General features: G+C 39.1%; 1 protein-coding gene across 2 annotated transcripts in view; it reads left to right on the forward strand.

The window, feature by feature from the left end:
* NUDT3 (nudix hydrolase 3) overlaps positions 1-25,651 on the forward strand; it is a 119,349-nt gene that overhangs the window by 80,278 nt on the left and 13,420 nt on the right. For both annotated transcript variants that reach the window (XM_032409991.1, XM_032409992.1), the window contains exon 3: positions 23,031-23,075. In XM_032409991.1, coding sequence (XP_032265882.1) covers positions 23,031-23,075 — 45 coding nt within the window. The remainder of the gene's footprint in view (positions 1-23,030; positions 23,076-25,651) is intronic.

A 25,651-nucleotide genomic window follows, 5' to 3' on the forward strand; every position in this document is an offset into this window, starting at 1 on the left:
TCATATCAGAGTTCACTCTTGTATATTCTGTGGGTTTCAACAAATGTATGATGACCTGTATCTGCTATTACAGTATCATACAGAATGGTTTCACTGTGCTGAAAATCCTCTGTGCCCTGCCTGTTCATCCTTCCTTCTCCACTAACCTCTGGCAACCACTGATCTTTTGCTGTCTCCATAGTTTTACATTTTCCAGAATGTCATATAGTTGGAACCATACAGTATGTGGCTTTTTCAGATTGGCTTCTTTCACTTAGTAATATGCATTTAAGTTTCCTTCATATCTTTTCATGGCTTGATAGCTCATTTCTTTTTAGCCCTGAATAATCCATTGTCTGGATATACCACAGTTTATCCATTCATCTATTGAAGGACACCTTGCTTGCTTCTAGTTTGGGTAATTATGAATAAAGCTGCTATAAACATTGGTGTGCAGGTTTTGTGTGGACATTAGTTTTGAATTCCTTTGAGTAAGTACCAAGGAGCATGATTGATGGATTGTATGGTAGAGTATATTTAGCTTTGTAAGCAACCTCCAAAATATCTTCCAAAGTGGCTGTACCATTTTACATTCCCACCAACAATGAATGAGAGGTCCTCTTGTTCCACCTCCTTCTCAGCATTGATACTGTCAGTGTTCTTGATTTTGACCATTTAATAGGGGTGTAATAGTATCTTGTTTTAATTTGAAATTCCCTAATACCATATGAGGTTGAGCATCTTTTTATATGCTTATTGGCTCTCTGTATATCTTCTTTGGTGAAGTGTGTGTTCAGGTCTTTTACCCATTTTTAAATCAGGGTGTTCATTTTCTTATTGTTGAGTCTTGAGAGTTCTTTGTTATTTGGATAAGAGTCTTTTATCAGATATGTGTTTACAAATATTTTCTCACAGTCTGTGGCTTGTCTTCTCATTCTCTTAACACTATCTTTCACAGAGCAGAAGTTTTTAATTTTAGTGAAGTCCAGCTTACCAGTTTTTTTTATTTTAAGAGTTTATTTATTTATTTGACAGAAAGAGACACAGTGAGAGAGGAAACACAGCAGGGGGAGTGGGGAGAGGGAGAAGCAGACTTCCTGCCGAGCAGGGAGCCCGACGCGGGGCTCAATCCCAGGACCCCGGGATCATGACCTGAGCTGAAGGCAGCCGCTTAACGACTGAGCCACCCAGGCGCCCCCTTTTTTTTTTTTTTTTAAGATTTTATTTATTTGGGGCGCCTGGGTGGCTCAGTCATTAAGCGGCTGCCTTCAGCTCAGGTCATGATCTCGGGGTCCTGGGATTGAGCCCCACGTCGGGCTCCCTGCTCAGCGGGAAGCCTGCTTCTCCCTCTCCCACTCCCCCTGCTGTGTTCCCTCTCTCACTCTCTCTGTCTGTCAAATAAATAAAATCTTTTTAAAAATTGGATTAAAAAAAGATTTTATTTATTTGAGAGAGAGTAAGCGGGAGAGAGAAGGAGCAGGGAGAGGGGCAGAGGGAGAGGGAGAAGCAGACTCCCCACTGAGCAGGGAGCCCAATGTGGGGCTCGATCCCAGGATTCCAGGATCATGATCTGAACTGCAGGCAGATAAGCCACCCAGGTGCCCCACCAGTTCTTTATTTTATGGATTGTGCCTTTGGTATTGTATTTAAAAAGTCATCATCATTCCCAAGGCATCTAGGTTTTCTGCTATGTTTTCTTCTGGAATTTTATAGTTTTGCCTTTTATGTTTAGGTCTGATCCATCTGGAGTTAATTTTTGTGAAGGATGAAAGGTCTGTGTCTAGATTCATTGTTTTACATGTAGATGTTCACTTGTTGCGGCACCATTTTGTTGAAAATACTCTCCTTTCCATTGTATTGCTTTTGCTCCTTGTCAAAGATAGGTAGCCATAATTATGGAGGTCTATTTCTGGGCTCTCTCTTCTGTTCCTTTAATATATTTGTCACTTCTTTTGTCAAAACCACACCATGTTGTTTACTATAGCTTTATCATAAGTTTTAAAGTTAGGTAGTGACAGTCCTTTGTTATTTGACTTCAATATAAAGGTTGGCTATTCTGGATCTTTTGCCTCTTAATATGAACTGTAGAATCAGTTTATTGATATCCACAAAAACTTGCTGTGATTTTGATTGGGATTGCATTGTATCTGACAGATCAAATTGGGAAGAACTGACATCTTGACAATACTGAGTCTCTCTCTCTATTCATGAACGTGGAATATCTCTACATTTAAGTCTTTGAGTTCTTTCATAGAGTTTTATAGTTTTCATATAGATTTTATACATATTTTGTTAGATTTATACATAAGCATTTCATTTGGGGACTTGCTAATATAAATGGTATTTTTTTTTTATTTCAAATTCCACATTTTCATTGCTGGTATATAGGGAAGCAACTGACTTTTGTATTTTAACCTGTATCCTGCAACCTTGCTATAATCACTTATTAATTCCACAAGTATTTTTTTTTTTTTGCCAATTCTTTCAAAATTTCTATAATCATGTCATCTGCAAACAAAGAGTTTTATTTCTTCCTTCAATCTGTATACCTTTTATTTCCTTTTCTTGCCTTACTGCATTAGCTAGAACTTCTGGTATGATGTTTAAAAAGAGTGGTAAGAGAGGACTTGCCTTGTACTTGACCTTAGTGGGAAATGTCTAGTTTCTCATCATTAAGTATGCATTAGCTATAGGTTTTGTAGGTATTCTCTATCAAATTTGAGGAAGTTCCCTTCTATTCCTAGTTTACTGAGCATTTTTATCATGGATAATAGGTGTCAGATCTGGTCAAATGCTTTTTATGCATCTATTGATAGGATCCTGTGTTTTGTTTTGTTTCTTTCTTTTTTAGCCTGTTGATGGGGTAATTGATTTTCAAATGATGAACTAGTTTTGCATCACACTTCATCTTGATTTATAATTCTTTTTTTTTATTTATTTTATTTATTTATCAGAGAGAGAGAGAGCACAAGCAGAGGGAGAAGGAGAAGCAGGCTCTCTGCTGAGCAGGGAGCCCAATGCGGGGCTCAATCCCAGGACCCTGGATCACGACCTGAGCCAAAGGCAGATGCCCAACTGACTGAGCCACCCAGGCGCTACAATTTATAATTCTTTTTTTTTATATATTATCGGGTTTGATTTGCTAATGTTTTGTTGAGGTTTTTGCATCTATGTTCATGAGAGCTACTGTCTGTAGTTTTCTTGTAATGTCTTTCTGGTTTTGATATTGGGTAATGCTGGCCTCATAGAATAAGTTAAGAAATGTTGCCTCTGCTTCTATCTTCTGGAAGAGATTGTAGAAAATTGGTATGATTGGGGCGCCTGGGTGGCTCAGTCAGTTAAGCGGCTGCCTTCGGCTCAGGTCATGATCCCAGGGTCCTGGGATCGAGCCCGGCATCGGGCTCCCTGCTCAGCAGAAAGCCTGCTTCTCCCTTTCCCTCTGCCGGCCGCTCTGCCTACTTGTGCTATCTCTCTGTCAAATAAATTTAAAAAAAAAAAAATTGGTATGATTTCTTTTTAAAAGTTTGGTAGATTTCGGGCACCTGGGTGGCTCCAGACGGTTAAGCGTCTGCCTTCGGCTCGGGTCATGATCCCGGGGTCCTGGGATCGAGCCCCGCTTTGGGCTCCCTGCTCAGCGGAGAGCCTGCTTCTCCCTCTCCCTCTGCCTCTGCCTGCCACTCCCCCCTGCTTGTACTCTCTCTGTCAAATAAAAATTTAAAAATCTTAAAAAAAAAAAAAAAAAGTTTGGTAGATTTCACCAGTTAACCCATTTGGGCCTGGTGCTTTCTGTTTTAGAAGATTATTAATTTATTGATTCAATTTCTTTTTTTTTTTTTTTAAAGATTTTATATATTTGAGAGAGAGAGAGAATGAGAGACAGAGAGCATGAGAGGGGGGAGGATCAGAGGGAGAAGCAGACTCCCTGCCAAGCAGGGAGCCCGATGCGGGACTCGATCCCGGGACTCCAGGATCATGACCTGAGCTGAAGGCAGTCGCTTAACCAACTGAGCCACCCAGGCGCCCGATTCAATTTCTTTAATAGACACAGTCCTATTTAGATTGTCTACTTTTGTGAGTTTTGACAGATTGTATTTTTCAAGGAATTGGTCCATTTCATCTAGGTTACTGAATTTGTGAACACAGTATTCATTGATTCATAGTATTCCTTTATTATCCTTTTGATGTTCATGAGATCTGTAGTGATAGCCTCTCTTTCATTTCTGATATTAGTAATTTATGTCTTCATTTTTTCCTTAGTGAGCCTGGTTAGAGACTTAATTGATTTTATTGATCCTTTCAGAGAACCAGCTTTTAGTTTTATTGATTTTCTCTTTTGATTTTCTGTTTTGAAATTCATTGATTTGTTTTTTTTGTTTGTTTTTTTAAGATTTTATTTATTTGAGAGAGACAGAGCATGACGGGGGGTGGGGGGTAGGGGGGAGAAGCAGACTTCTGCTGAGCAGGGAGCCCAACGATGCAGGGCTCCATCCCTGGATCCCTGAGATCATGACCTAAGCTGAAGGCAGATGCTTGACTGACTGAGCCACCAAGGCGCCCCTGATTTCTGTTCTAATTTTATTATTTCTTTTCTTCTACTTTCTTTGGATTTAATTGCTCTTCTTTTTCTAGTTTCCTAAAGTGGAAGCTTAGAGTATTGATTTTAGATCTTTCTTATCTAATATTTGCATTCAGTGCTATAAATTTCTGTTGAAGCACTGCTCTCACTGCATTTCACAAATTTGGGTAAGTAGTGTTTTTAAGTTTATTAGTCCAGAGTATTTTTAAATTTCTCTTAAGATTTCTTCCTTGACCTCTGTGTTATTTACAAGTGTGTTGTTTGATCTCCAAGTATTTTGGATCTTCCAGCTATCTTTCCTATTACTGATTTCTAGTTTAGTTTCATTGTGGTCTGAGCGCATATCTTACATGATTTCTGTACTTTTAAATAGATGTGTTTTATGGTGCAGAATGTGGTCTATCTTGGTGAATGTACCATATGAGTTTGAGAAGGATGTGTATTCTGCTGTTGTTAGATGGTAATCTATAGATGTCAATTATATCTGATTTCTTTTCTGCCTGCTAGAACTGTCCATTTCTGATAAGGGGGTGAATGGATTCATTTACTTCTTACAGTCCTATCAGTTTTTGCCTCACATATTTGATACAGTGTTGTTTGGTTCATACACATTAAGGATTATTATGTCTTCTTAGAGAATCATTTTATTATTAAGTAATGCTCTGATGTAGCATAGCACTGTGTAATACTCTTTCTCTCTGATAATTGTATTTGCTCTGAAGTCTGTTTATTCTTTAATATAGCTATTCATGCTTTCTTTTGGTTTGTGTTAGCATGGTATGTCTTTCTCCATCCCTTTCCTTTCCATCTATATGTGTTTTTATATTTAAAGTGAGTTTCTTGGAGACAGCATATCAGTTGGCTCTTGTTTTTTGATCCACTCTGATGGTCTTTTGATTGGTATATGTAGACCATTGATGATCTAAGTGATTATTGATATAGTTGAATTAATAGCTGTAGTGTTTGATACCATTTTCTATTTTGTTGCTCTTGTTCTTTGTTCCCGTTTTTGTCTTCCACTCTTTTTCTGCCTTTTGTGGTTTTAATTGAGTACTTTATAGGGTTCCATTTCTCTCCTTTCTTAACATATCAATTTTGCTTTTTTTTTTTTTAAGTGATTGCGCTGGAGTTTGCAATATATATTTACAACTAATCCAAGTCCACTTTCAAATAACACTATACCACTTCACAAGAAGTGCAAGTGCCTTTTAATAACAAAATAGTCCTTATTCCTCCATCCCTTCTATCATTTCTGTCATTCATTTCATTTATATATAAATTTATGTACACGTAAGTCGAATACAGTGTTGCTATTATTCTTTCAAACTATTATCTATCAGATCATTAAAGAATAAGAAAAATAAAAGTTTTTATTTTTCCTTCTTATTCTTTCTCTAATGCTCTTTTTTTACATAAGCCTGACGTTCTGACCTATTACATTTTTCCTTTTCTCTAAAGAAGTTCTTTTAACGTTTTCTTTCAAGCCAAGTCTGCTGGCAACACATTCTATCAGTTTTGTTTTTTCTAAGGAAGTCTTTCTCCTTCACTTTTAAAGGATAATTTTGCAGGATACAGAAATCTAGGTTAATGGTTTTTTTCTTCTCAATACAATAATTGTTTTGCTCCATTCTCTTTTTGCTTGCCTGGTTTCTGAAGTGAGTCAGATATAATTCTTAACTTTGCTCTTCTGCAGATAAGCTGGGTGTCTTCCCCTGTAGCTTTTTTAAAGCTTTTTTTCCTTATCTTTGATTTTCTCCATTTTGAATATGATATGTCTACGTATATATATTTGTGTGTGTGTGTGTGTGTGTGTGTGCATTTATCCTGCCTGGTGTTCTTTATACATCCTGGATCTAGGCTTTGTGTCTGACATTAATTTGGGGAAATTCTCAGTTCTTATTGCTTCAAATATTGCTTCTATTTCTTTTTCTTTCTGGTATTTCCATTATGTAGTGTTATACCTTTTATATTTTCAGACAGTTATTGGATGTTTTGTTTTGTTTTTTCAGGTTTTTTTTTCTTTTCAGTTTTGGAAGATTCTGTTGACATATCATCAAGCTCAAGGACTCTTTCCTCATTTGTGTTTAGTCTACTAATGAGCCAATCAAAGGCATTCTTCATTTCTGTTAACAGTGTCTTTTGAACTCTAGCATTACTTTCTGATTCATTCTTAGAATTTCCATGTCTCTGTTTACCCATTGGTTCCTTTTCCATTAGAACCCTTAACATATTGATCATAGCTATTTTGTATTCATGGTCTGATAATTCCAACATTCCTGCCATATCTCAAGTCTGGTTCTGATGCTTGTTCTGTGTCTTCAAATTGTGTTTTTGCCTTTTAGTATGCCTTGTGATTTTTTGTTGAAAATTGAACATGATGTATTAGATGAAAGAAACTCTGATAAACAGGACTTTAGTAAAATGGTGGTTAGATGTGCAAGGAAGGGAGGCAGTCTATAGTCCTATGATTAGGTCTTTGTCTTTTAGTGAGCCTGTGCCTCTGGGCTGTGAACTTCACAAGTGCTTCTCTGTCGTTCCAGTTCTTCTTCACATCTCTTCCTCACCCCCACAGGATGGCTGGAAGGTGCTGGAATTGGGTATTACCCTTCCTCCCCATTGGCTAGGCGCCGATAAAACCCAATAGATTAGGCTCTGGTAGAATACTTTTTCTCATGAAGGCAAGCTTTGTTAAGAACAAAATGCTCTAGAGTATTTGAAAATGGCTATTTTTCCTCTCCCCAGAAGCCAGAGGGGAGGTATCTGGAGGTAAAAACACAAAAGTGTGTGCTCCTTGCCCCACTAAAGTTTTTGATTCTTAGACTACTGAGCTTCCAGCAATCCATCAATTATACTTTAGGTTTTCCTTCCCCACCCCTTTTCACCCCCACTAGTTCCCTTGGTAGTTTCTGCTCCAGTAAGTTGTGGTTTTCTGTATTTGCATGTCTCTCCAATTTTGGTGGCAGTGGTTTGTCCTATTACTTTACTTTAGCAAAAAATCTAAGAAGAGGGGCACCTGGGTGGCCCAGTCGGTTAAGCATCCGACTCTTGATATTGGCTCTGGTCATGATCTCAGGATTGTGAGATCAAGCCCCATGTCGGGCTCCATGCTCAACATGGATTCTGCTTGGGATTCTCCCTCTCCCTCTGCCCCTCCCCCCACTCATGCTCTCTCCCTCTCTCTCAAATAAATAAATGAAATCTTTTTTAAAACCTAAGAAGAGTTGTTAATTTTTCAGTTTGTTCGGATTCTTTGTTGCTGTTAGGACAGCATGGCAACCTCTAAGCTCCTTATATACTGGACCAGAAACTAGAAGTCCCTTTTAATTAGCATATTTGAACAGGTATTTATTTTCCCAAGCAAACAAAATAGTACACACACACACACACACATACAATCTAAAAGATAAAAACAGTATCCCCTATTGCACAACTTTCATTTTGTTTAAATTTGTAACTTGAGGTATAGATTATCATTAAGATATCATTCTTCAAAATACAAAAAGTTATGCGTGATATTGAAAACAATATCAACAATAATTATTTAAATTTAAGGCCAATGAATATTACTGCTTTCATTGATCACACCTGTTTTTCCTCATTCATTATTGGTTGACTATAGTATACTGGGTAATTACTTTTAAGAAAAGTACACGGGGTGCCTGGGTGGCTCGGGGTCCTGGGATTGAGCCCTGCGTCAGGCTCCTTGCTCAGTGGGGAGTCTGCTTCTCTCTCTCCCTCTGCTACTGTCTCTTTGTCTTTCTCTCTCTTTGTCAAATAAATGAGTAAAATCTTTTTAAAAAAACGGAAAGAAAGAAAGGTACAGAGTGATGGGGTGCCTCCATGGCTCAGTTGGTTAAGCGTCTGCTTTTGGCTCAGGTCATGATCTCGGGGTCCTGGGATCAAGCCCCTGTGTCGAGCCTGCTTCTCCTTCTCCCTCTGCTGCTCCCCCTGCTTGTGCTCTCTCTCTGTGTCAAATAAATAAATAAAATCTTTTTTAAAAAATCTTAAAAAAAAAAGTACAGAGTGTTATTACATGTTTTGAAAAAATGTTTCACACATGAATGGTTTGCCTAATTATAGACTCCTTGAATAGTAATCTTTTTCCTTAGGACTGTTGACTTCAAGCATTTGGTGTTATAGAGGAAAAGTCTGGTATCAAATTATTTTCCCCTGTGTAAATGCATGAAAACCTTTATATGTGTTGAAACTCAGGCATGTCACTGGAGTCTGCCTCATACTTGGTGAGCTCTTTTGATAGGAAGGCTTGTATCTTTCCTTACCTTCAGGAACTTTCCCTCTTTCTTTCTTTAATTATTGCCCCACCTTCATCAGTTTTATTTTCTTCTGCTGAACTGTTCCATTGTGTAGTATTCCCTTATCCTTTCTTATAATTTTGATCTCCACATTTTTACCTTGTGTGCTGGGAGAATTCTTCAAATTTTGGCCTTCGAAATCTCTCCTTTTCTGCTATATTCAATTAGCTATTCATTGCCTTCTCTGGGGGTATTGGTTTGTAATAGTAATGGTGATGCTATTTAGGAATTTTTTTCTGTTTTTACATTGGCTCCCTATTTGTGACAGCCTGCCTCTGTTTTAGAACTGTAATGTCTTCTTCAGTCTTACTGAATAAGAATTCAGTTTTTCTTGTAATAACTGTTGTTTGAATTATCAGATTGAGGCCCTTGTTTTGAACTATATCTTTTCATATATTTGACTTTAATCTGAGTGCTTGTTTTTAGACTGAGGCCTGAGTTTCTTTAGCAGTTGTAACCGAAATAAACATTTCCAGTGATTAGGGATCTTTTCTTTAGGGACAGTCTTCCTTATGCCTCTCTTTGCTTTTCCACAACTCATCTGCCTCAGCAGTCATCCCTACTCCGCTAGCCTGCCAAGCTCGCTCCTTATAAACTTACCAGTCTTGCAGGGCCCCCTGTTCCCATCCACTGCAGAGTTAGAGTTCTGCTGATGGTTCATTCCCCGCTTTGTGCATGCAGAGTTTAGTAGGCCTCTGATGTGTGTGTCAGGGGCGATTGCAGGGAGTGTCAGGGGCGATTGCAGGGAGTGTCAGGGGCTGGGGTAGAAGGTTTCTTTACTTCTTTCGTAGGTTTCACCTGTTTTTGATGCTTTTCCATTCATTCCATTCTTACCGGCCTAGTCATCCGCTAAGATTCAAAGTTCCATGGGTGTCTGTTGTTATGGAAGGAAATTAAGACCGAATGAGTCAAATATATGGGCATAGACCTGTCCATCTAAGAATGTTTCTTTTTTAAGATAACCTTTCCCCCTGAGTTCTAAAACTGTATCAAAATAATATTTTTGTGTGGTCCATGGTTTAAAAATAAAATAGGACTGGAAGACTTACAAAGAAAAGAAACATTCCTTAAGTAATTCCCTAAGGAAAACTACACAATAGGTAATGTCTTATTTCTTGCCTTATACTTTCATTGTATCACTGAGGGTTTTGCCCTTCTAATGAATGTGTTACATCAGCAGTCACATTTGTAAGTTCTACAATACCATTTTTAATCTTGGTTGGTTTTACTTACATTTTGTTCTTTTTTAGGCTGCCACAGCCTCTCAAATTTCTTTAAGGATAATAACTAATCTTCCCTAAGTTTTCTCCTGTTCCTTGAATTTTATTTTTTTTAATTCTTATTTATTTATTTAGTTAGTTAGTTAGTTAGTTATTTTAACCAGAGCAAGTATTCATTTGCTCATTTTGATCTTTCCTTCCTGTCAGTGACACTCCTTGGATGTCAGGTGATCCGTGGTCATCCTGTCCCAGTTAGGACTGAGGCAGTAGCAGCACTGAATGGGAGCTCTGTGCAAGTGGGTGGGTGTAAAGAGTGATGTGGAGGAAAGTGGGGCTCTTTTGCCAGGAGCCAGCTAAAAGAATGCCACAATAGGTGGGCTTTATTTGGGGGATATTTATGGGTATATATGCTACAGTAGTTCTTCCCTGTTTTTCTGTTTTTCTGCTTGGATTAGAGCCCTCGGAGTTGTCTAGGTGATAGATGCCTGGCTCCAGGCTGTTCTCCATGTGTGGGGATGGCTGTTTGGTATGTAGACATTCAACTTTCAGGACCCTGTCTCACTTCCCCTCTGTGTTCCTGCCATATGCTATCCTGGAACCTCTCCAGAGTCTGGAAGCTGAGCTGACTTTTTTTGCTTTTCTTCTTCATCTTTCAACCCTCATTTATCACTTTGCATCTTCTTGGAATTTTTTTTTAAATCTCCTTTCTTCTAATAGCCCCTTTCTAATCTTACTTTCATTTTGTTGGGGTTTCAGAAAGAAGAGATAATATGCTTAGTCAGTCTACCGTTTTTTTAGTTAAAAATTTTTTTTTATTTTTGGAATTATATCTCTTTTTTTCTTTGACTCTTAAGTAATGTTATAAGTATTTTTTCTTAAGTAATCTCTCTACCAGATGTGGGCTCGAACTCACAACCCCGAGATCAAGAGTCACACACTCTTCTGACTAAGCCAGCCAGGGGCCCCTAAATATTTTTGCTTCTCTAAGATGCTAAAGAGAGATTTCTTGCTTTCAGTGGATAAAAAAAATTACAAATAGGTCATGATTTTGTAAATTCAGCCATCTTTATGTATGATCTATCTTAAACACTAGCAACTTTTTAAAAGAATCCATTCTTTAGTCACAATTGAAATTTTATTTATTATTATTTCTTTTAAACTTACTAGGAGAACCTAAAGGTTAGCTAGCTGTCTTTTACTGCAGATAACTACTAAATTATTTTTCAACCGTTGTTTTTAAAAATTGGAATAAAAGAAATCTCTTTACTCAATTTATCTGTTTACATTATCACATATAATTGAATGCTACCCCCCCAAAATAAATAAATAATTGAATGCTACCCATTGATGAATAGCTAATTCAGTGGCTTAGTGTAGAGATTAGAATCTGCCCTGTTAGAGAATATAGTACTGTATTTGAGCTGGTTTGTGTTGGAACCCTGAATAGAAGTTCAATTGCTGGGATAGCAGCCAGTAGCCTTCTGCTAAATGAACTGAGTCCAGATGACTCTTCCAAATCAGTTGTACTTGCTTTCCTATCCAGTTCCACATTCCAGGAAAGGGTTTTTAGTCATTAGGAAGTATATCCACAGTGTACTTTCCATTGACTCCAATATAATTCACCCTGGCTTCAGCAAATACTAAATGCAGTTTTTGCCTCTGGAGACTCCATAATCTTTAAACCACCCAACAACCACTGGACCTGGGTAGATCTAACTGACTCGGCTGAGGTGCCACTTAACCAGCTTCCTCTTAATTCAGTAAACTTATAAATGCCAGCTGCTTAGCAGAGAACTTGCTACACAGGAAGTAAATTTAAGAACTCTGATTCTAATTCACCTTGAAGGGACACCGTGTGACTCAGAAAAAGGTATGTTTCTAGGTTAAATATCAGAATAAATGTAACTTGGTTACACTTTAAACTTACTAATTAATAGACACAAACTTGTATTAAAAAGAAAATAAAACTTGTCATATGTTTTCAAACATAGTAGTACTGAATGACTAGGGATAGAAAAAGGTAAATAGATAATACCAACCAAAAGAAAACTTGGATAGTAATTATAATATTAAACAAAATAGAATGTAGGTGAAAAACATGTAGAGGGACAAGAGGAACATTTAATATTGATAAAAGGGACAGTCTAGGGACACCTGGATGGCTCAGTTGGTAAAGTGTCTGCCTTCGGCTTGGGTCATGATCCCAGGGTCCTGAGATCGAGCCCTGTGTCCCGGGATCTCTGCTCAGCGGGGAGCCTGCTTCTTCCTCTCCCTCTGCCTGCTGCTCCCCCTGTTTGTGCTCTCTCTCTCTGTCAAATAAATAAAATTTTAAAAATCTTTAAAATAATAATATAATTTTAAAAAGGGATGGTCTACCAAGACATACAGCAGTCATGAACTTATGTGCACCTAGCAGACTTCATCTATATAAAGCAAAATTGACAGAGTTAGGGGCCAGATTGAAGACTTTAAAATATCTCATTTAGAAACTGATAGAAAAGTGACAAACAGTAGGAAAAAATAGAAAGACTGAGTGATATCATAGCAAGGTTGATCAGATAGCTATATTGAGAGAGAACCTGCATTCAACAAAGAATATGTAATTTTTTCGAGCACACATCGAAGAATTATAAAAACTAACCATATATTAAGCCATAAACAAAGTATTAAAAATTCCAGAGCATCAATAATATAGACTACAGATCTTCCTCAACCTGTGATGGGGTTATATCTCATAAATCAAAAATGCATTTAATACATTTAGTCTCTCGAATATCATGTAGCTTAGCCTAGCCTACCTTAAACATTCTCAGAACACCTACATTATAGCCTACCGTTGGGCAAAATCATCTCCTACAAAAAGCCTATTTTATAATAAAGTGTTGAATATCTCATGTAATTTATTGAATACTGTATTGAAAGTGAAAAACAGAATTGTTGTAAAGTACAAAATGGTGTAATTGGTTGTTTGCCCTCATGACCACATGGCTGACTGGGGCTGCAGCTCATTGCCACTATCCAGCGTCACAAGAGAGTATCATACCACATATCACTAGACCAGGAAAAGATCAAAATTCAAAGTACAGTTTCTACAGAATGCGTATCACTTTTGCACCATCATAAAGTCAAAAAATCGTAAGTCAAACCATTGTAAGTCAGGGATCATCTGTATGTATACTCTGACATGCAGTAAAATTAGAAATCAACAATAAAGTTAGCTTGACAGAGAAATACATATTGGAAACATAAAAATTGTTCTAAATAATTCTTGAGTTAAAGCACAAATCACAATAAAAATTAGTAAACAAATAGAACTGAACAATTGAAAGCACTTTGTATCATGACTTACTGGGTACAGCTCATTCAGTTCTTTGAGCCTTAAAGGCTTTTATTAGAAAACAAAATAGACATTAAAGAAACTAAGTGATCGGGCACCTGGGTGGCTCAGTCGGTTAAGCGTCTGCCTTCAGCTCAGGTCATGATCCCAGGGTCCTGGGATCGAGTCCCACATCGGGCTCCCTGCTCAGCGGAGAGCCTGCTTCTCCCTCCCCCGCTGCGTGCCTCTCTGCCTACTTGTGCTCTCTATCTCTCTGTCAAATAAATAAAATCTTTAAAAAAAAAGAAAAAGAAACAAACAAAAAAAGAAACTAAGTGATCCATCCAAGACGCTTAGTTTACACTCAAAGAACGTAAAAGGATGGAAATAACAAGGAAAAGGGCAGAAATTAATAGAGGAAAATAGAAATGATCAACGAAACCAAAAGTGGGTTACTTTTATTTTTCTAATAAAATACACAAGCCTCTTGCAGGACTGTTGATAAAGGAAATGAGAAAAGGTAACAAACAAAATAAGAAATAACCATAGAATATAATATAATAAAGTCTTTTAAATTATGAGAATGCTGCTATGTTGAGCCATAAACACAAAAATTAGAAAACTTTGATAAAAATTTTCTAGAAAGGGGTACTTGGATGGCTCAGTCGGTTAAGCATCTGCCTTCAGCTCAGGTCATGATCCCAGGGTCCTGGGATCGAACCCCACCTCGGGCTCCCAGCTCAGTGGGGAGTCTGCTTCTCCCCCTCCTTCTGCTCCTCCCCGTTTGTGTGCACTCTCTCTGTCCCTTTCTCTCTCAAATAAATTTTAAAAATCTTTAAAAAAATTTTTTTCTAGAAAAAGCTACCCAAATTTACATAAAAATTAGAAAACCTAGGGGCACCTGGGGTGACTCAGTCATTTAAGCATCTGACTCTTGATTTCTACCCAGATTGTGATCTCAGGGTTGTGAGATTGAGCCCCACATTGGGCTCCATGCTCAGCACGGAATCTGCTTGAGATTCTCTCCCTCTCCCTCTGCCCCTCCCCCTGCTCACGTGTGCTCACTCTCTAAATAAATAAATAAATAAAATAAAATCTTAAAAATTTAGAAAACCTATATACAGATTATTCTTTGTCAAAATCAGGTGCTAATCACCTGCTGACAAAAAATATATACTAAGATTAATTGAACTTTACAAAAATTTCCAAATATGTATTTTTTATCTTTTTTTTTTTTTTTTTAAGATTTTGTTTATTTATTTGACAGAGGGAGCACAAGCAGGGGGAGCAGTAGGCAGAGGGAGAGGGAAATGCAGGCTCCCTGCAGAGTGGGGGACCTGATGCAGGGTTCAGTCCCAGGACCCCGGGATCATGACCTGAGCCAAAGGCAGACGCTTAACCAACTGAGCCACCCAGGCGCCCCTATATATTTTTATCTTAAAGAACTATTTCAGAAAAGAATAACTACACCTCGTAAGGCTGGTATAATCTTGATCAGTGATCAGCAAGCTTTTCTGTAAAGGGCCAGATAGTAAATACTTAGACTTTAAAAGCCATATGGTATCTGTCACAAATATTGTTCTGCTGTCATAACATGAATGAGCCCATACACAGTACTTCAGTGAATGAGCATGGCTATGTTCCAGTGCAAGTTTATTTACAAAAATCGATGGCAGGGGTGGGCGCCTGGGTGGCTCAGTCGTTAAGCGTCTGCCTTCGCTCAGGTCATGGTCCCAGGGTCCTGGGATCGGGCCCCACATCGGACTCCCTGCTCCGCGGGAAGCCTGCTTCTCCCTCTCCCACTCCCCCTGCTTATGTTCCCTCTCTCACTATGTCTCTATCCATCAAATAAATAAATAAATCTTTAAAAAAAAAAAAATCAATGGCAGGACAGAGTTGGCCCATGGGTTATAGTTTGCTGACTCCTGATCCTGATAATTAAAAGTAGAAAGGCTGGGGCACCTGGGTGGCTCAGTCGTTCAGCATCTGCCTTCGGCTCAGGTCATGATCCCAGGGTCCTGGGATGGAGCCCCACATCAGGCTCCCTGCTCAGCGGGGAGCCTGCTTCTCCCTGTCCCTCTGCTGCTCCCCCTGCTTGTGCTCGCTCGCTCTCTCTCTCTCTCTGTCAAATAAATAAATAAATAAATAAATAAATAAATAAATAAATTCTTTAAAAAATAATAATAAAAGTTTGAAGGAATCAAAAAGACCTAAGTAAAGGGAGAGATACAGTCTATTCCCCAATAAGAAGACTATATATTATAAAGATGTGAGTATTTTTAAAATTAATCTAAAAATTCAATAATAAAAATAAACATCCCAAAGGGATTTTTCAGACATCTGAAAAACTGATTTTTGAAATTTATATGGAAGAATAAAGGTACAGAAATGGCTGTGAAGTTTTTGAAAAAGAACAGAGGAGAGAAGGAGACTACTTTTCCATGTATTTGGATAAAGCTGTATTAGTTAAAACCACATGATATTAGTACATAAATTAACAACTAGATTAATAAAACAGTAATGATATCTATTGGGTCTATTTTGGAGCCTCCAGACCATTGGCTATTTGGGAATAAATTCCCAAATTAATTTTGGTGGATCATATTATAAAACTCTTCAAACTATTAGAAAAAATGCGGGAGACTGAAAGAATAATAAACAGACAAAAGGAAAAGATAAGTAAAATCAGTAATATCTTATGAAAAATGTTTAGCAAAGGACATCAAAAATTAAAATAGAAATAAGTCAGAGAAAGACAAATACGTATGATTTCACTCATATGTGGAATTAATAACAAAGGGGGAAAAAGAGAGAGAGAAAACAAAAAACAGACTTGTAACTATACAAACTGATGGTGACCAGAGGGGAGGTGGGCAGGGGGAATGGGTGAAAAAGTGATGGGGATTGAGGAGTGCACTTACGATGAGCACATACGGAATTGTTGAATCACTATATTGTACACCTGAAACTAATATAACACTGTATGTTACCTATACTGGAACTAAAGTTTAAAAACTTAATAAAATTTTAAAAAAAAAGATAAAAGACAAGTATCAGACTGGGAGCAGAACATATGTTTACCACAGAGGTTAAATATTAAGATATAATTTCTGAAGATCATTATAATGGTCAATAATCAAATAAGAAAAATGGATAAGTAGTGTGAATTCCCAGAAGAAATCTGAATGTCCATTAAACAGGAAAAAGTACACAATTAGAGAAATTATGCAATATAATTTCATACTCATCATGTTGACCTAAAATTTAAGAGGCTGACAACAAAAAACAAATATTCAAGAGGAACAAGAGTGATGGCAACTTGTACATTGCCTGTGTACTTGGAGAATATACCAGGTGGTTATTGCTGTATAACAAGCTGTCCCCAGACTCAGTGGCTTAAATTAGTTAAGTATTGATCGTTACTCACGAGCCCGTGGTGTCTACTCCTCAGTAGTAGACTGAGTGGACTACTCCGATGTCTACGGCCCGCTCTGGGTGGAGTAGGCAGCTCTGTCCTCTTAGCTAGGCTCTCCCAGTTTGGAGGTTAGCTGGCTGTAGGCTGCTTTGTAATACCCTCAGCTGAGACAGGTCTTCATCCTTTAGGAGACTAGCTCACATGGCAGTGGCAGAGTTTGAAACTACAAGACCTCTTGAGGCCTGGTCTTGGAACTGGTACACACCATCCTTCTGCATTCTCTTGGCCAAAGCAAGTCACAAGGCCAGCCTCGTAAAGGAGTGGGTAAATAGATCTCTTGATAGGAAGAGCTGTAAAATCACATTTCAAAGGACATGGATACAGGAAGAGGTAGAGAATTGTGGTCATTTCTGCCACTGATGAACTGCATAGAGGAACTTGATAATATGTGGGAAAATTGGAGGTACTTTTAGCCTATGATTCAGAAATTTGATCTAAAAGAAACTCGCACACATGGTGGATTGTAACAAAAATATCTGCAAGAGAGGTTTTGGGTTTTGGTTTGGTTTTGGTTTTTGCAGTGTTTTTTAAAATAGCAGGACGAAATGTCTACCAACAAGTAAATGGATTAATTGTGGTAAATTCCTAAAGTAGAATACTGTTCAACAACCAAAATGAATTAACTACATGTTTCAATATATCTAAAACTCAGAATCATGATATTGAGGGGACAGGGTTTCAGAAGTTATAATCCTTTTTTTTTAATCGAATAGAGGAACATACAGAAAATACTATTTACCATGAATAGTGAATAGATATCTAAGTAGTACAAGTATAAAGACATGCAAAAGAATGATAAACACCAAATTCAGGTGAGTAGTTACCTCTGGCAAGGCTGGGGAGTGCACAAGGGGCTTCAGTGGTACCAGTAGTTTTATTTCTTAAAAAAAAAAAAAAAATACATTGGACGCCCGGGTGGCTCAGTTGGTTAAGCGTCGGCTTAGGTCATGATCCCAGGGTCCTGGGATCGAGCCCCACATCGGGCTCCCTGCTCTCATGTTTGTGCTCTCGCGCTTGCTGCGCTGTCTCTCTCAAATAAATAAATCTTTAAAAAAAATAAATATAAAAAATACACAAAATGGTACATTACTATTTGACAAAGCTGGCTAGTTACTACCTGAATGTTTATTTTATTATTTTCTTTACTTTTTTGATGTTCGAAATATCTCATTTAAAAAACAAAACAAAAAAATCTCTGGGATGGGATTTCACTGGACTTAACTATAATGGCTTCCCATCTACTTTATCATACACTGTGACTCTTTCCTGCTGTTACTTAAGTTTGGCAGGTACCAGAAAGGTATGTGTATTGAAGACCAAAAATTTTTGTTCCTGGGTTTCCTCATTCACATACCTGCATGAGAGTTGCTCCCCTGAACCCTTTTTGGGTCTGGGCTTATTGCTTTAATAGAGCAAGCTTTTACCCTACAGTTCCCTTGGATGTTCAGAATTGTTGTCCTCTTAGAGCTACCTTCTAAATCAAAGGAAGTAGCAGGAAGTGTTCCGATACAGTACCAGAGTACCTGACTAAAAGCGGCTTCAACCGTATACCAGTTATTTGTCTCACGTAGGAAGTCCAGAGGTTGGACATTACCTCATTGCTTCAGCAGCTCGGCCACCTCAGGACTTTCATTCAGCTTCTCATTGATTCTCTTGCCCTTTCCCTTACGATCACAAGGACTGTAGCAGCTCCAAGTTTCAGGTCCCCACTTGACAAGCAAGGTATAGGGTTTCTTTTTATTGCAGCTCTTTATCATGGTGGGAAATCTTTCCCAGGAACCCCCAAGAGACTCCCTCTCAGAAGCCATTGGTCCAGCACTGGGTCACGGCACGCCCGAACCTGTCACTGCAGAGGGGAACAGAATTCCCTGCGCCATTCCAGGTGTGCCATAGCTCTCACGTGGACAGAAGCTGGGTCTTACTGGTAGCACAGTGGAAGGAGGTATGCCTGTGGGCTAGACATCCATCAGTGTCTGCCAAAATGTCCGCCTTAGAGTAAAAGATAGGTTTTAGAAGGTGATGACCCATTTTGTACCCACCGAGACTAAAACAACACAGCCAGGGTTCTTTGTGGCAGCAGATCATTGTAGGGGCATTCTCAAAGGCCCCTCCATGTCCATGCCTCTGCCTGAGTCTCGTGTACATAGCGGGAGAGCTTACTAGCAGGAAGGATGGCATCACTGGAGTCTGGCTGGATGGTACTTCCAATCTCAGCAAAATACCCCAAAGGAAAAAAAAAAAGATATTTGTGGGTTTTTTCTTTTTGAAAAGTAGGCGGTTGCTCAAATTATTTTTGTTAACTAGTCTGAAAGTGCTAGAATTGATGTATTATACTTTGAAGGTCAAGGAAGCACTCACCTGCCTGTGGTTGAATAATGAAGGGCTATATATATATATATATATATATATATATATATATATATATAATATGAATTCTTACTACTACCTAAGATGGGCTTTTAAATAAAGACTACTTCTCTGGATTAGGGTTTTTTGACATATAGACTGAAATTATAACTGCCTTATAATGATTTGGAAGAGAACAGGTCTATCCTAGCACCCTGAGTACACCAAACTTCCATTTACCCTGAATCAAATCTTATCCCAAAATGTCTGAGCCAGCTATCTGTCTGATGTGACCCTGACACCTACCCTGACCCACATGCAAGAATCATGTGAGAGACAAAAATAACTCTCTCCTGTTGCCTGTGGCAGCAGTTGAGAGGGAGCTAGCTCAAAGCTAATTGGGCTGTGGAGAAGCATGAAAACATAAAATGGTCGCAGTGAACTCTGTCTTGGAGGACCTTTGCCTCTGAGGAGTCTTCCTCTTGATTGGCACTATGACTTTAAAGAACAGAAATCCTCTTACTAAAGAGGCACGTCCTCCTAAGAAATTTAGAAACTGGTAAACAAAAGAATATTTCTTTGCTTTTCACCATAGGCTCATTGGCAGGATCACCTTAGATAGAATTCTCTAAAGTAGATCCCCTAAATATTGGTATAAAACTTAAGACACTGAGACAAATAAAGCTGTTGTTAATTTCTACAACTTGAAGCTTAATTAGAAGTGAAAATAAATGCCACTAAAATTTCTTTGTACAGATGGCAGCATTATTTAAATTACACAAGACTTTATAAGAAGGCATCTATTTTATTTTTTGAAGATTTTATTTATTTACTAGAGAGCGTGAGCGGGGTGAAGGGCAGAAGGAGCAGCAGGCTGAGCAGGGAGCCCTGGGGCTCCATGTCATGACCCGAGCCGAAGGCGGATGCTCAACCGACTGAGCCACCCAGGCGCCCCAGAATGCATCTATTTTATATATATATATTTTTTAAAGATTTTATTTATTTATTTGACAGAGAGACACAGCGAGAGAGGGAACACAGCAGGGGGAGTGGGAGAGGGAGAAGCAGGCTTCCCACCGAGCAGGGAGCCCGATGAGGGGCTCAATCCCAGGACCCTGGGATCATGACCTGAGCCGAAGGCAGACGCTTAATGACTGAGCCACCCAGGCACCCCCAGAATGCATCTATTTTATAAAGAAAAATGCTTTTATGCTTTTCCCAACTGCCTCTGTTAGAGTAAATCATAGGTATATGTTGATGTTGAATGCAGAAAACACCATTATTAAACAAAAGTTTTAAATTATATTGAGCTGTCATAATATTAAGTTAATTGCGCCCTTAAAAATTGGAGATTGGGGCACCTGGGTGGCTCAGGCAGTTAAGCGTCCGACTCTTGATTTTGGCTCAGGTCGTGATCTTAGGGTCATGAGATCGAGCTCTGTGTCAGGCTCTGAGCTTAGTGCGGAGTCTGCTTGTCCCTTGTCCCTCTCCTCCTGCTCCTCCCCCCCCCGCCCCCATGAGTACATACTCTCTCAAATAAATAAAATCTTTTAAAAAAAAATTGGAGATCATTTTCTTTTCTAAACTTTTGGTTTCTTTAAGAAAAAAAAATTAATTGAACAGTTAAAACTGTTAAAGAGAACTCTTTCTCTACTTTGCAGAAGAGAAATGTGAATGATAGCCTCTATGAACCTCTGTGAATCTCCTTACCTCCCTCCCTCCCCACCAACCTGACAGCCCTGCTCCTAGGCCCTGTCGGTGGGGACCACAGGCCAGAGCACAGGTGCCACATCTCAGGAGTTGATCTGAGTGTTCAGGCTGAGTGTTCAGGATACAGAATTGGTTTTCTAGTCCAAGCTGACCTGCCAGCTCATCCTGCTTGTTCAGGCAGCTACACTGGTTAATTCACCAAGTATAATCTAACTAGTCTTAGCTGGCCATGGAGTGTAGTTATCTCTAAAAATGTAGAGAATCAATTTAGGGGCCTGGCTGGATCAGTCAGTGGACTGTGTGGCTCTTGATCTTGGGGTCATGAATTCAAGCCCCACATTGGGTGTAGAGATTACTTAAAAAAATAAATTCAAAAAAAATTTTTTTCAATATAGAGAATCAGTTGGGGCACCTGGGTGGCTCAGTCGTTAAGCCTCTGCCTTTGGCTCAGGTCATGATCCCAGGGTCCTGGGATTGAGCCCTGCATCGGGCTCCCTGCTCCGCGGGAAGCCTGCTTCTCCCTCTCCCACTCCTGCTGCTTGTGTTCCTGCTCTCGCTATCTCTGTCTCTGTCAAATAAATAAATAAAATCTTTTTAAAAAATAAATAAAAATAAAATTGTGTTCATTCTGTATAAACTTAATGAGTACCTATTGTCTTTAGAAAGTATTTTTGTCTTAATTTTTAGTTTATTACAAATTTAGTTATTACAGATTACATGGCAGTGGTAATAGAAAACAAGTTACAGCATTTCCCAGGCATTTTCAGAAAATCATCCTTCCCTCGCCTCTCCCCACTTCTAGCAGGGACAGATATAAAATATAAAAAGCAAAAGCTAAAAAGACACAGCCTAACCCAAAGCAAGGTGGGTGGCATCTCCATAGATCAGAAACAGGGTAGAACTGCTGAATGTCATGGGAAGGCCGCTGCCTGCCCAGCCTTGGGTGGCTAGTGTTCGGACCCTTGGAGTAGCGGGAGCCCAGGTTCCCAATGGAAAGGATACCAGGGGCTGCAACTTTTAGAAAGATGTGGGCTTAGGTAGGGAGAGGACACAGATGCAGTGCACAATAAAAGATGGAGCCAAACCACCCCCTGATTCCATGGCTCTGCCTGCAGTATTCTCTGTATCACCTTGGCGGGAGCCTCACAAGTAAGCCCTTCACCAACTGGAACATGAATTTACTTCAGATGAAATGAATTTTATAGCATGGCCTGACAAAGAACTTAAATATGTTCAAGATGTTCAAAAGTAAATGAAGGAATAGCTTTTAATTTAAAAGAACAAAAAATCATGGAAACAAGGCATACATAATGGAAACAGATATGTGAAGAACAGGTAGAAATGAAAAATGTCAAATGACTAGAGATGGGATAGCCCTAGTTTTGGTAGGCTGAAAAGAAAATCAATTGGAATAAACTGAAAAATGTGCCTGTGATTCATCAGAAAGACACAGATCTAAAAAAAAAAAAAAAAATACCAAAGGGCCGATGGGAGATACGGAGTATATGCTTGAAGGTCTAACCACTGTATGAAGTTGTCTCTTCCCAGTCACTCTCTGTCCATCACATCATTCTGTGCATCTCTGTCAATACTTGTCACCACGTTTATGTACTTGTTAACGTATGCCTTCCTGAGCTGCTTCTACAAGGTGCTGAGCTCTGTTTTGGGCATACTGTATACGGAAAGCCAAGAATGAGTCAGATAAGGATCTTGCTTTCTTGGATCTTGTGTTCTAGCCTATTCATCACTATACCTCTGACACATATTAGGCAGTCAGTGTATTTGTTGAATGAACGAATGAATGAGTGAATGAAGTAATTAATACCTCAAAATATCTTCTGTGTGGCTTCATGGCCTTGATTACCTGCTATGTTTGGCCGGCATTGCAGGAGTGAGAGAGACGGGGAGGAGATGAGAGAAATCCTCCTTCCCCAGAGCACACTCTGCTGTTACCAGTCTGTGATGCTCAGGAAATAGTGGTGTGACCTCCTTAGACCTAGAGTCCTCCTAAGGTGTTCCTCTTGGGTTTTGATTGATAATGAGACCAGCAATATAAACAATATTAATGCGCTAATTTTTCTTCTTCACTTTTCAGGCTGGAGTAAAAGGGACATTGGGAAGATTAGTTGGAATTTTTGAGGTAAGCCTGTTAAAATCTTCGGTGCAATTGGAATCATATTAGTAACCATGTAATATAAATATGTATTTCTTTGTCTTAGTCCTTTCGAGCTGCTATAACAAAACTGAGTGGCTTATAAACAATAGAAATGGATTTCTCACAGTTCTGGAGACTAGGAAGTCCAAGATCAAGGCACCAGCAGATTCAGTGTCTGGTGAGGACCCACTTCCTGGTTCATAGTTACAAGTTTCTCCTGCTATCCAAAAGTAGAGTGTTTGTAGGAAACCTTTTGTAAGTCAAAATGGTAGAAAGTGAAGAAGCAATTAATTTATGTGGACATTTTTTTTTAGCATTTCCAAAACCAAAAAATAACCTCTCTCAGGCTTTTCGGAAACCTCAGGATACATGTTGTTAACGGATGCATGAAGTAAGTCAAGCTAAAGCACAGGTGTGCAGAGCCCCAGTTCATGGCTTTGGCGGCTCGATGAGGAAGTGCTGGTGTAGTTCCCGGGGAAGGAGTGGCCGGAGTGCGCCCGCTGCTCCACGCGGGCACTGCCTCTGTGATGGCTCGCTGCGCCAGAAATGCCCAAGGCTCCTTTTCCTTTCACCTTTTTTTTTTTTTTTAGAAAAGCAAGTTCCTCTTAGGATTTCTTTCGGTTAGCAAAAACAGGTACTGATGTAGGTCTTTCGTAAAAGTGAAGTGGCTTACCTAGAACTCTTGAAAAGCAGGGGATACTTGTAGCTGTTTCTCTCTGTGTTCTCACATGGCAAAGGAGGATGGTCGCTCACTGGGGCCTCTCTTATCAGCTGCCAACCCCATTCCCAAGAGTCAGCCCTTCTCAACCCAGTCAGCTGCCAGAGGCCCCACCTCCTAATACTATCCCACTGGGAGTTAGGATTTCAACATCCGAATTGTGGGGGGCATAAACATTCAGTCCATTGCGGTCCTTATCTGGGGTAGACGCCATCTTTGTTGCACTGAGTTTTCAAAACAAAGCAGCGCTGGCAGAGAATAGCTTACTTTCTTTTTTAAAATCCCATAGTCTCCTCCAGACAAATAGAATTATTTGTAAGTACAGGCATTACCTCAGAGATATTGTGGGTACAGTTCCAGACCACTGCAATAGAGCAAATATTGCAATAAAGCTAGTCAAATGTTTCTTTGATTTTTGTCAGTGCATATGAAAGTTATATTTATACTGTATTGTAGTCTCTGAATATACACTTACAATGTCTGTATTAATGTCTATGCCTTAATTTAAAAATACTTTATTACTAAAAAACGCTAACCATCATGAGCTTTTTGCTGGTGGAGGGTATTGCCTCCATGTTGATGGCTGCTGACTGATCAGGGTCATGGTTGCTGAGAATTGGGGTGGCTGTGGCAATTTCTTAAAATAAGAAGGTTTGCTGCACCGATTGACTCTCCCTTTCATGAACAGTTTTTCTGTAGCAAACGATGTTGTTTGATAGCATTTTACCCACAGTACAACTTCTTTCAAAATTGGGAGTCCATCCTCTCAAACCCTACCGCTGCTTTATCAACTACAATTATGGAATATTCTAAATCTTCTATTGTCACTTCAACAGTCTTCACAGAATCTTCACCAGGGGTAGACTCCATCTCAAGAAACCACTTTCTGTCCTCATCTGTAAGAAGCAGCTCCTCATTTCTTCAGGTTTTATCATGAGATTGCAGCAATTCAGTCACATCTTCAGGCTCCACTTCTTTTTCTTTTTCTTTTTCTTTTTCTCTCTTTCTTTCTTTCTTTCTTTCTTTCTTTCTTTCTTTCTTTCTTTCTTTTTCTTTTCATTTCTTCTCTTCTCTTCTCTTCTCTTCTCTTTTCTTCTCTTTTCTTTCATAGCACAAGCATAGGGCGGGTGGAGGGAGAGACAGAGAAGGAGAGAATTTTAAGCAGACTCCGGGCTGAGCATGGAGCCCGGTGCAGGGCTCAATCTCACGACCCTGAGATCATGACCCGAGCCGAAACCAAGAGTTGGGTGCTTAACTGACTGCAGGCTCCACTGATTCTAGTTCTCTTGCTATTTCTACCACATCTGCAGTTTCTTCCTCCACTCAAGTCTTGAATCCCTCAAAGTCCTTCACGAGGGTTGGAGTCAACTTCTTCCAAACTCCTGTTCATGTTGATATTCTTTACCTTTTTCCATGAATCACCACTGTTCTTAATGGCATCTAGAATGGCGAATCCTTTCCAGAAGGTTTTCAATGGACTTTGCCCAGATCCGTCAGAGGAATTGCTATCTATGGCAGCTGTAGCCTTATGAAGTGCATTTCTTAAATAGTAAGACTTGCAAGTTGGAATGACTCCTTGATCCATGGTCTGTGGAATGGGTGTTGTGTTAGCAGCATAAAAACATTCACCTCGTTGTCCATCTCCATCAGAGCTCTTGGGTGACAAGGGACACTGTCAATGCACAGTCATATTTTGAAAGGAATCTTTTCTTCTGAGCAGTAGATCTCAACGGTGGGCTTAAAATATTCAGTAAACCGTGTTGGAAACAGATGTGCTGTCATCCCCATTTATAAGAGCACAGGCAGAGTCAATTTAGCTTTATTCTTGAGGACCCTAGGATTT

This window comes from Phoca vitulina, unplaced genomic scaffold (assembly GCF_004348235.1).
Source record: "Phoca vitulina isolate PV1807 unplaced genomic scaffold, GSC_HSeal_1.0 scaffold11, whole genome shotgun sequence".
Classification (NCBI taxonomy): Eukaryota; Metazoa; Chordata; class Mammalia; order Carnivora; family Phocidae; genus Phoca; species Phoca vitulina.